We start from the raw sequence: 12,729 nt of genomic DNA, 5'->3' as shown, positions 1-12,729 counted from the left end.
TCTCTGTGTGTGTGTGTGTGTGTGCGTGCATGTGTGTGTGTACGTGGTGTAAAGGCTATATAGGAAAAATATTTTAAGGGCCCCTAGGCTTGTTTAGTGGATGCAGGAGTTGCCAAAATGCTAATTGCTGATCGCAAATGTACTTCGTCCTCTGTGTGTGTGTCTCTCTCTCTCGCTACGTTTGCAAAACACATAGAGGTTCTTGGCCCCACTTAGCAACAGTAACTAGAAACACAAGCCTGAGACACAAGACGGCAGTGGGGGGTAGAGTCCTCACACACCATGTGAATGAAGGCTCGCTTCACAAAGGCCATTTCTAGATAAACGGAGAAGTGAAAGAGAGGCAAAGCAGAGGAGAGAAAGATGAGGAAAAAACAAGAGCTCAATAGACAACAAGTCCAATATCTTGCTTTTGCTGCCTTAAAGTCATGACAACCTAGTCAAAATCATGAGATTAGTGCAAATGATTTCCACCACAACACCATAGCTGCCATTGGGAGCTTGTTTTCCATTCAAAATGTGAATGTTGACTACAATTTAGATTATATAAAACATGACACATTTCCCATTATTCTCAATGGCACCACAAGAATGATAAAACAGACCAATTAAGCTTTACTTCAAATAAATGTATATCTCTTGCTTTTCAATCTACTGTTGTCTTGCTAAAAAGCTTCCTTCTTCAATGGGAAGTGGAAAAGAGAAAAATACACTTTTGTTCAAAAGTTTGATGTCGGTAAGATTTTTTAAAATGTTTCTGAAAGATGTCACTTATGCTCATTAAGGCTGCAATTATTTGAGCAAAAATGCTGTAAACACAGTTATATTGTGAAATATTGTCACATTATAAAATGACTTTTCTATTTAAATATATTTTAAAAAAAAAAAGTATTTCTGTGATGAAAGCTGAATTGTCAGCAGCCACGCTAATCTGGTGCTCAGGTGACATTTCTTATTATCATCAGGATTATTTGATGAATAGAAAGTTTAAAAGAACAGCATTTATTTGAAATAGTCTTGTTTCATTGTAACTTGTAAATTTCGTAAGTCACTTTTGATAAATTTTAATGTGCCCTTGCTGAATAAAAATGGCAATTTCTTTAAAAAAAAAAAAAAATCTTACCGACCCTAAAGTTTAGAACAGTAGTGGAAATAAAAAATAAATAAATATGATAGACGTAAGAAATTCCTGCCAAAAAACAAACAAAAAAACTTTTTAAACTAATTAAGCTTACGATTTCCAAAGTGAAAAGTAAGAACTTTCGGTCACACTTTAGATTAGGGTCCAATTCTCATTATTAACTAACTATTACCTACTTAATAGTTATAGTGCCTAAATAAGCTCCTAATTGCTGCTTTTTAATAGTTAGTATGGTACTTGTTAAGTTTAAGTATTGGGTAGCATTAAGGGATGTAGAATATGGTCATGCATAATAAGGCATTAATATGCACTTTATAAGTACTATTAAACAGCCAATACCCTAGTAATATGCATGCAAATAAGCAACTAGTTAATAGTGAGAATTGGACCCTAAACTAAAGTGTTACCGAACCTTCCCAGGAAATTTGAAGGCAGGATTTCTATACATCAGCAACTCAACACTCTTGCCAAATCAAATTAGTGGACTGGAACTGGTGGAAGGTGGACCATGCAACTTTGAATGCTACCTGTCCAAGAGCTTACATTCACTGCAAACGCCAGAACCTGCAAAAAGTACTGGGACTCGAAAAGGGAGCTTAGAAGGATCGTATCATCTCTCTCTAATTCATCCTTCAAACTGAACTTATGACCCCTTCTACAGTAACCCTCACTCTAAAAATACCTCCAATGTTGGAGCAGAAGACATCTCATGTCAGAGTCTCACAATAACTGTACCCCCTTATGCCTGCTACAGACTGAGTGATTTCAGCAGTCCTATAAGATCATTACACATTACACTGTACGACATGGATCTAATAAACTTGGGTACGACATGTATGTAGACTGTACGATGATGACACCTGTTGAATCGTAGGCTATGATGCAAGTTAGTATAGAAGAATAAAATGGCATCAGCATGCGCTAGTGGTAAACAAATAGAGCAAGATGAATCGCATGTTGTGCGCTGAAGAAAAGAGAAGGAATCAAAAGAGGAGAATATGGATGCGGTCAAGGCTAGGGAAAAAAGGCTAGGTTATAAAGGCTAGGTTGGCATGCCAATTTTGCAAATGGAGCTTGAGGTAAGTAGTTTTAAGTTTTAGCGTCATGTTGCGTTGATCAATCCGCCATTTCATGTTGCATTTTTAATGGCTAGTCAGTTGGTCGTAGCAGCAAACGCACTGATATGATCATGTTAAATTTCTGACACTGTGAGAGAATTATCGGAGGCGATCTTTGGTCGCAAGACAGTGTAAACTGCCGTCTTTGAACCTCTCACACTGTACGACGTACAACCACCGTTTAGGAGCCACGACCACAGAAATCACCATGATTGGACATCTATCATCTGGGACAGCCCAATATCGTACAATGGGTCTCATTCATGAAACACGAGCAGAACGAATTTTTGTGTAAATCGTGTGTAAAGTGGTTCTGGTGTAAATTTTCGGATTCATTAAAATGTTCGTATTTTCCAAATGTTAGTTGGTACACAAGAAATCTACACCTGCTCCCAGCCACGCGTAAATAGTGCGCTTAACACCCGAACGTTTTGCTCATTAATAAGGCTGCATTTTAATTCACCTTAATCGGGTACATATTTGCACATCATTTTGAAAAAATATTATATATAGTAGGCTAATTACATACGGTTTTTCTTATTATGAGAGCCATAGCATCTGCGATGGTGGTCCTTCTCCAGTTTGAATAGTATTTTTCCGAAGTGAACTAATTCGTTTTTTGCTCTCAAGCTTAATGTCGAACCATTTTCTTCTCACTTCTGGGAATGTTCGATTAATGAAACTCCATTAACTGCATCTGTAATATGCTGCCAAGCTTCCTTTTTTTTAGGACCCGATACGCCACTATGTACGCTTGAAAATAAAATGTGGCGTTTTGAATGAACTTCTGATAATAAAACTTCAATTTTTGCATCTGAGAAATTTTTTTTTCATTCACATTCATGTCATAATATGATGCCCATATATAGTTGTCAGTCGGATTTAATGGGCGGGATTTATGGTAATTGAGAATGAACGTGCACGCGCATCCCATTTACGACTGATTGGAATTCATTAACACACACACACACATTTCACTATCGCATCTGACGTTTACGAAGTATTTGTGAATCAGGAGAAGAGTTTTCGGGAAGGTCTCTTTACGCGCAAATCACTCGCATATTTACTCGTATATTTACGAATGTTTCATGAATGAGACCCAATGTGTGCCAGGAAACTGCAAAACGCTTCTTATCACATTTATTGTTTATGGCCTTTGTCTGGGTAGACACCATATTTAAACTGACAAAGCTGTGAAGGATATACGGACAATAACACTGCATCTACCCTGACTACGGTCCACAATTGCACTTTGAATTTATAAACAAGCTTCCTAACATTAGCGCACCCATGCAAAGAGATCAGCTGATCTGCTCGGCTGGCATCTCGCTCGGTGGATTTTGTGGGGTCAGTGAGGGGGATCGACAGATACCAGTGACATAACAGCCCGTATACTGAGTAACGCCAAGTTGACTCCCCTCGTTGTTACTGTACTTGCCAGACCACCTGTTCCAACACATGAAAGTCCAAGCAGTTTCTTACAACATATCTGGTCCGATTAGCTGCATATACATCCAGTTCACCATGTGATGGCCCAAAGGCATAATGCTGCATTCGCACGGCAAAGAGTTCATAGTGAATACAAAAAGGACTTGAAATATGGCACCAGTGCACACATTCATACAGGAACAAGAGGAGAACCCACGGCTGCTGCTATGTGCATTAGCCCACATACCATCTGAATGCAAGCGAGAGGTAGGAGGAGCTCTGTCATATATATAATGGGGGTGTTCAAGCTGCTCTGGTTGCCTGGATCGAGGAGAAGAGAAGAGGGGGAGGGGGGAGGAGGAACCAGCCCACCACTCTCACACATACACAGATCAGGGACACACACTGCCACCCTTCCCCCACGATACATCAGGAAACGCAACCACGGAAAGCAGGAAGGGAAGGCAGCTTTGCAAGGGAGATCCACTATGTAGGAGATCCACCTGACCTACATATAATAAAGGTTTTACACAACACACACTCAAACGTAAATGGCATTCCAGAGATGCTTTTCAGTAGCTCTGTCATCGAATGCACACTCAAAGCTCAAGCGACTGAATGACTTTCCATCCTTCAAGCAGTGAATGAACGGGAGAGCCATCTAATGAGTCAGGCGTGCAGTTGGAGAGATGTGAGGAGTTTATTCAGCGCAGAAACACCGGTTGTGCTCTAGAGCAAAAGCGCTTCATGCATGATGCATTAAGACCAGTGCTGGTGTAGTGAATGTAGGTTACTTGCATATTCTGAGGCTGTGCGGATGATTTCTGATGCATTTGGTGCACTAAAACTTCTTGCTATACTAGTTAGACTTTTTTTTTTTAATGTATGCTCAAGTTCACAGCAGCCATATTACGATCATTTTGCACCCACTTGCTTTCCACGACCTGCTAATCTTAAAGTGCCCCTAATATTCCCTTTCATGCAGTGTATAAGCTGTTTATGAATGTAAATCTACTACAAAGTTAAGTCGAAAGTGCACGATAAATAAAGCTATTGTCTCCCAAAAGAAAGAATCGTCTCTGAACCGCCTAAACGAGTCGTCCGTAATTCGAATTCCACTGCGTTACGGTTCTACGTCTTTAGACAATACGTTTGCATAATGCCCGTCTATGTTGTACGTTGTCCGCCCGCGAACAACTTGACCAGCCCTCAAACGTCATTTATACTGACGACTGCTTCTCAAATCTTGGAGTTCCAACGCGAGATTTGCATAACGCTTGCTCTTGAAAGATGGGTCACTACCCAGTTTATTTGGACCAGCTTGCTCCTCAGAATCACAACCTGTAAGTATGAATAATGATTGATGTATACATTTTATTCCGGGTGTTCATAATATGTAGTTTTGTTTTTTATATTGTGTAATTTTCCGGCTAACTGGCTAAATGTTATTACTATCTTACTGAAATACTTCTGCTAAGCAGCTGTGGGCCACTATTACCTAAAACTGTGTCTATTAATGCAGATTGACTGTCGTTATTACTACTTTGAATAAAGATAAAGGATGGAGCAAGATTTGTTTGGCAAACTTTAATGTTACAACAGTCCTTCACGTTAGTCCTCGGCCAACGTTTGCACCGTTATTGATACAGTTCCCGCATGTGCACCGCAATATATTAGAAATATACAGATCGGTTTGTTGATGGACATACTCTTGTTAATACTGATGGTGAGGAATTACAGTTGCAACATCTCATAATATACCTCAAAATCAGTAGCGTCTCACTGAGGAACGTTCTGCTCAAGTCGCCCTTGCGATGGAGGTTCGGGTTGAATGACTAGGTTATAATGACTAGGTTTCATCATCGGACTCGCGCTCGGATTGATATGGTCAACGTCATCGTTACTGTCTTTACAGTGTGTACAATCGCTGAGGACTGAGGAAGCATCCAGAGCTGAAATTCAGTTATGGTAATGGGCGTTTAGCTTCCGACACGCGCTGTAATGGACCAATCACAACAGACCGGGCCATCTGGCCAATCAGAGCAGAGTAGGCTAACGGAAAGGAGGGATTTAGAGACTGAATCTTCGGACGAGTTCTTTCAAAATCATTGAAAAATGTGGTGATGTCTAATGTATATTATGAGAAAATTAAAGTCGGCATGAAATCAAATTTGACAAATCTTCTTTTTATATGTAATATTGTAGTGTTTATTATAAATGATTTATCTGTGCACTTCATTATTTTTTTTTAATTCATGTACCCTTATAATCTTTAATCAAATACATTACCCTTCCCTCCCCCCTTGAAACGACCTCTCTTCTCTTTCGGTCACGTGCAATGGCGAAAGGGTGCGGCCAGAGCCGATGAGGGTGCGGCTATCGGTGCACCGCCTCTCAGAGAAGATACATTCAAATCTGCCTCCATTTTGTTTGCAACGCCCAACCTCCAACGATCCAATCAATTCCCGAAGGACGAAATCAAGCCCCGCCCTACATTTTTTTCTAATTTCAGAACCCGTTCCACTCGGATATACGTCACAACAAGGAAAAAATGACAATCTCAACTTCCGTTTCATGCCGACTTTAAAGTGTTTTTTGACTCTTGATGCATGTAAACCTGTTGTAGGAGACCTCTAAAACAAAATTAGGAACCTTTAATATAGCATAATCGAGGCACTTTAAAAGAAATGTAAAAATGTAACATACATAGCATATGCTATATGCAAATAAAATATATTGCAACATGTAATTTCCAGAAATTAAAGAAATATTGTCCTGTCTAAAGCAGTTAATGGAAAATAAACAGATCATGGTACCATATTCTGTTTAAACTGCTGTGCCAAAGATTGGAAAAGGAGGACTACAGCTTTGATACTAAAAGCAACAGAAAATGTTGTGGTGAATATTAGCAATAGTCCTTTTTGTCATCCCTTGCAATGATGACGAGTACATCAAAAAACAGGCCATATTTGTATATATACATGGTTTGTCAGCATGAAATAAAAGTTGCGATAGTCTTTTCTTCCCTATTGTGACGTATATTCGAGTGAAACAGATTCTGGGATGAGAACAAATGTTGGGCAGAACTTGATTTCATCCATTTGGGCGAACTTGATTTCATCAATTTATTGGATCATATAGGAAGTTGGGCGTTGACAACTAAATGGAGGTCAGTTGGGATATTTAGTCCCACCCTCTGCAGAGACACGTCATGAAGAGAACAGGTGTTGTTTGGAGGGGAGATTATCGTTTTTAATTAAAGATTACGAGGCCATGTGAATTAAAAAAAATAATGATATGCAGCGATGAATCATTTATAATAAACACTGCAGCATAAAAAAAAAGAAAGAATTGTCCATTTTGATTTCATGGTGACTCTACATACTGTTTGGGGTCAGATATATATATTTTTTTTTTGTGTGAAAGAAATTAATACTTTTGGTCAGCAAGGATGCATTAAATTAATTAGATTAATCAAAAGTTATAGTGGAGACTTTTATGTTAAACAAGACTTCTATTTCAAATTAATACCGTTCTTTTTAATTTTCTATTCACCAAAGAATTCTGGAAAACAAAATTAGCACTGTTTACACAAAAATATTAAGCAGCCAACTGTTTTCAACATTTATAAATATAAGTGTCTTGAGCACCAAATCAGCATATAAGAATGATTTCTGAAGGATCATGTGACACCGAAGACTGGAGTAATGATGCTGAAAATTCAGCTTTGACATCACAGGAATAAATTATATTTTAAAATATATTAAAATAATATTTCACAATATTACTATTTTACTGTATTTTTAATCAAATTGAGCATTTAATGTTTCAAAAACTTTTTAAAAAGAGTTTTCTGACCCCTTATAATATAAGGTGATGGCAACAAACATTGGGTGATCACTTGTTTTCATGTCATCATGAGACCTGTTACATTAAAAAGACAGCTCCTACGATTTCTTTATTAACTAAACCAACATTTAAACAACGACTTCTTCTGTACGCACCATAAGGCTGTATATAAATAGCTACAAACCCAGTGCTTCCCTTGTTAGGCCTTAATATCCAGTTACAAACCACATAAACATCCAGACACAGATTAGAGTTGGGGACTGTTTTCAGCAGGGTCACACAATAACTAGATTTTTATCCAAGGTCATATTCCTAAAATGGTTAATCTCCATGATTCAGAAGCAGCAGCTTTTATGACCCTCTGCTGACCTGTTTAAAAGGGACCTTGTGGCTGTGAATCAGTATGCAGAGTATGACCGCAACATGTGCTGTCAATCAGCTACAGTTAAAAGATCTCCCCTTAGTGTAAGAATAAAGTTGATCTGTCCCTAAAGCCCTGCTAACCTTTATCAGACCAGTCAGATTCAGAGTAACACCACATCCAAGCTAATAAGAACATATTTGATGTTTAATATACAGTTGTGTATATGGATCAATGACATTTCACAGTGGGCGGGGCTAATCAATGCAACACCACAGAAAGAGTGAGGTTCTGTGAGTAAAAATCCCATTCATTTTCCATATAGTGGAAATGATTTTGAACAAAAACTTATAAACCTTTAAAAACAGACCTAGTGTAAGCAACAAGCTTGTTTAACAATGGTATGTGCTTTTGTTAAAGCCATCAACCTGCATTATTTACTTTCTTTTTTTAAACAATGTGTTTAACAGCAGAATTCCTGGTGAAAAACTACATTACCCATGATTCTGCAAAGAAAATCTCCACATATAAGTGAATCACACCAAAAACTTTAGTGTAGTAAATATATATACACTGCCCGGGCAAAAAAAACAAAACACTGCTTGCAGTGATTATTATGTTTCTGGCATGTTATATGCTTGGAAACAGTTCTTCTAACCCTAACTGATGGAGTGAGTAGCTTTTCACTTCTTAAACCACCATGTAGGAAGACACATCATGGCCATATTCCAGGATAACAATGTCAAGATTTATAAGGCTCAAATTGTCAAAGAATGGTTGGAGGGAGCATGAAGAATCATTTTCACACATGAATTGGCACCTCTGAGTCCAGACCTTAAATCCATTGAAAGTCTTTAAAGAGAAGACTTTACAGAGTGCTCGACTCTTGCATTGTCAATAAAGATCTTGACCAAAAATGTATGCACCTCTTGATGGAAATAAATGGCATGATGTTAGCATTTGCCCATTTATATATCCAAACATTTCAAATTAATACTGTTTTTTAGTACTGTTTACACAAAAATATTAAGCAGCCAACTGTTTTCAACATTTATCAATATGTGTCTTGAGCACTATATATCAATATATATCATAAATATTAATATATGTGAATATTTTGCAATAAAAATACATTGTTTTTATATATTGTTTAAATGTTCAACTTCTTTAAATCAATAAATTTACATTTTATTATTTCATTTGCAATGCTTCATGGGATTGTAGTTCTTTCACTCATTAAAGCTGTTAAGTACACAATCTTTTAGTTTTTGTCTGATTTTCAGATACATTTTTTGCTTCAAGTTCAAACTTTGCAATGATGTGATTCAGCTTGTAGTTGTTTGGTTTGGTTCATGGCTTATAACAAAAACTTTTTTCAAAATCCCACCAGAAAAATACTACCAGAAACGAGGCCACCAAAAACACGAATGCACTCTATAGAAACCAAACAAAAACTCCTGTCATGATTGCAGCTGGTTAGAACAAAAACCTTCATTGATATGAAAGATTTATCGCTTGTCACCTTATCAAGTTGCACCAGTTTAGAACATAGTGTAACAGAACATGTTCTAGAACGTGGAGTTTAAGATACACGTTTCACGTCATAATGAGAATAGTTAAAGTAGGCATAAAGCTGAAATACTGATGATAATCTCCTTACAAGTTTCACCAATGAAATGGAAGTAGTGACAGGTCTTTTTTTTCTTCAGATTATCTGTTGATTGGACTTTGAGATGTGGGCGTTGCACTCAAATGTGGAGGAAGATGAAGGCAAGCCTGTGGGGTTTAGGTGGACTAAGAGAGTCACCAGAGAGAAGCTCCAGTTATGACATTTTGATTAAACATGATCAGGTTCTGTCATGAACAGTTCTATCTGATCAGATTCAGAAAATGGGGTGAATTTAATTTCATGCTGACTTTTAAGCATTCATTGTGACCATGTCTGCTATTGGTCTGTCTTTTGATGACTTTTTAAATGTAATTTTAGTTTAACCTCATGCTGATATTACTGCAAACATAACAAAACTAACAATCATGAGTTTAAAGAATGGTTCACTACTGATGTAAACATAAAAACAGCATTGCTTGATAATAGGTGGTAAACAAGTAATTTACATTAAACAAAATAGTAATCAGCTCTACTTTGAAAACAATTTAAGGCCACTGATTTCACCCATTGACAGGCGACGGACAGTTCCAGGCCCACTAATCGGATGATGCTGATGAAATCTGAGGTGTTGAGAAGTGAGTGAGTAAATTGTGACTGTGGGATGTGGGTGGTGAGAGTCACAGGAGGAGAGAATCGAGCAGCATGTGAGTGTACGTCTCTCTCCATGCTGAACGTGGGACGGCGTGTTCTGACTGCATCTGCACGGAGATGAATCAGTGGGTGTGTTTGTGTCACGCACACACACGGCGCAGATATAAAGTCTAATTTAGAAATCACTCACGAGTGATGTGTGTGAATCATGTTCATGTTGGGACCAATCACACTGTACATACAGTGCACACTAATAGATCCGTCATGATGCTAATGAAATCATATTTGTTTTCGCAGAAACTAGGTGGAAGTACCTGCTGCTGCAATTTTTCTTGCTTTTGATTTTTCGTTTTAAGCCATCCCTCTCTTTGTTGCTGGTGAAGGGTAACATGGAGGCATAGCCGTGCTCCGCTTCTGCAAGTTCAAACAGAGACATTTAGAAGCTCATTAGACCACAAAGCGCATTGACTACCTGAAAATCAAAGCGATTGATTACAAATATTGACAATTTTTTTTAGTTCCTGGGAGAAAAGCGGTTATTGTATAAAACGCAATGGGACCATTTCTAGACAAATGTCTTGCTTTTGGGTCAATGATGTCATCTGAACTGGAGTAAACCCAATAGCCAGCCGAACCACAACAGATAGGGGGGGAAGGGGGATGCACAGGAAACCCTCTACTGTAAAACCAACAGCAGTGCTTGAAAAATGCATTTCACTTCCACATATGCACACAAATATGTCATCAAGCACCATTAAAAATATATAAATATGCCATATACGCTTGGGTTTTATCCCTAGAGTGTTAACAACACATTAGTGTCCCCTGTGAAAGACAAGTGTATGGTGACTGACCAGCACAGTCTCAGACAGCTGAAGTGGACACTTCTCGATGTCTAAATCTTCCCCAAATATCATAACAACGGAAAAACCCCGTCTGCATTTCATTCACTTATAATAAATAGGTCGAAGCACCATTTTTCTCTATTTAGCAAACAAGCACCTTAGCAACAGTGTCAGGATTAATTTGCATGCCAAAATATCATTATGTGTATGTGTGCGTGCATGCATATAGATATAGAATAGATATATCGTATTACGTCACTTTACCTCTTTCTCTTCGATCAAGATATTCAGCTGCTTCGATCAACATCTGCAGTTTCTCAATAGCCGTCATTTTAAGCAGAAAGCAACGATAAAAAACGACAATCCGGGTCAGAAATAAATGAGATAAAACAAAAACAAGCAGCAGCCTTTCGTTCCTTCACGGTTCTTCTTCCTCCAGCGTATAGAGTAAAAAAATCCAGTCAGACGAATTTACTAAATAATTTGTACAAGGCAGCGAGGGAAATGTTTAGATATGGGGCTTGTTGATAAAATGTGCGAAAAATTAAAATGAGGAGAAAGAAAAATCTAACAAATAAACACGCTGGTTTCCAAATAGCTGGATGATAAAAAACCGAATAAAAATGTCACTCAGCTGCCAAAAAAGAACTAAATTAACTAGTCCTGTTCATATTAAACGAGACATTGGACATTAAATGTTAAAATTGTGAGAACACGACACGAACAACAACAACAACAAAAAACCTTCCAGGTTTGCAAAATCTGGCAACTCTTCCTGAAAGCATGTAAGTGGTGACACTCAGGAAGGTCTAAAGGCTTTTATAGATGATCTGTCAAAAAGATAAGATTTTTAGTTCTGCACTTGGTCAATTTTTAGGCTCTGATATTGACAGCAAACGCTGCTAACAAGAGACCATCGTTGAGTCTGGAAAAAAATACTGGATTGACAGCTCGGTCAAATCGATCTGATGAGGGTACTGGTTGCCAGATTGTATAAATTGACACAAAAAGTGTATTTGCGCAGCTGGTGATATTATGTTTTGTTAATAATCTTTGAGCTTTGGTGCTGGTAGGAAAACAAACAGCGTTCAACCCCAATTCCTTGTTGTTGTTGTAAAAAAGTAGTAGTCAATAGGCAATATTATGTTGTATAATAAAAAAGAAAAAAATCTTGATTGATCGTTGAAAAAGAAATGTGTTGAAAATAGGCTTTAAAATAAAGTACACGGCCTCGAAAAGTCCAAACAATCGCTGGTTCCGATATTTCAAGCGTGACAGACGATCTGGCTACTTATTAAAAAGCTCTAGTTGCACATGCTAAGTTGTGGCTGTGTGCAACTGAGGAAAATTAATCAAAAATAGGACAAAAACACACAGCTAGCGAAACCATAACGTCGTTGAGCCAGGCAGATGAGATGTTTGCTAGCTGCTGTCATGTTACTGTGTATGCCTGTCAGGAGCTCTGGAGAACACGCGATTACTATTGGATGGACGATACAGGAAGCGATCATCTCATTGGATGATTTTGCTGTCAATCTAACTGCTCGTGTCTACAAAGGACCAATGGCTGAGGTGCATTATAAAGCGTGAATATATGACTGCTGTAATGCGATTCCGCAAGATAATGGTGCAACTAGCATCACTGTAGCGCCATTTTGGAGCGAAGGTACAACCTGTGCCGTAGTATTCTGGCATTTGCTCCTGAGCCAAAATGGATTATTATGCAA

The 12,729-nt window shown here is 38.1% G+C and overlaps 1 protein-coding gene across 1 annotated transcript in view; it reads right to left on the bottom strand.

Moving 5' to 3' along the window:
* Positions 1–12,448, bottom strand: part of mxd1 (MAX dimerization protein 1) — a 29,106-nt gene extending 16,658 nt beyond the window's left edge. Inside the window, exons 1-2 of the mRNA XM_056254714.1 lie at positions 11,267–12,448; positions 10,472–10,571 (exon numbers count right to left, since the gene is read on the bottom strand). Coding sequence (XP_056110689.1) covers positions 10,472–10,571; positions 11,267–11,333 — 167 coding nt within the window. The 5' untranslated portion in view covers positions 11,334–12,448. The remainder of the gene's footprint in view (positions 1–10,471; positions 10,572–11,266) is intronic.
* Positions 12,449–12,729: the final 281 nt, after the last annotated feature.

Source organism: Rhinichthys klamathensis, unplaced genomic scaffold (assembly GCF_029890125.1).
Source record: "Rhinichthys klamathensis goyatoka isolate OS25496 unplaced genomic scaffold, OSU_Roscu_1.1 h1tg000114l_1, whole genome shotgun sequence".
In the NCBI taxonomy this organism is placed as follows: domain Eukaryota; kingdom Metazoa; phylum Chordata; class Actinopteri; order Cypriniformes; family Leuciscidae; genus Rhinichthys; species Rhinichthys klamathensis.
Note: the sequence above shows the minus strand (reverse complement) of the source record. Positions and strands in the feature narration are given on the sequence as shown.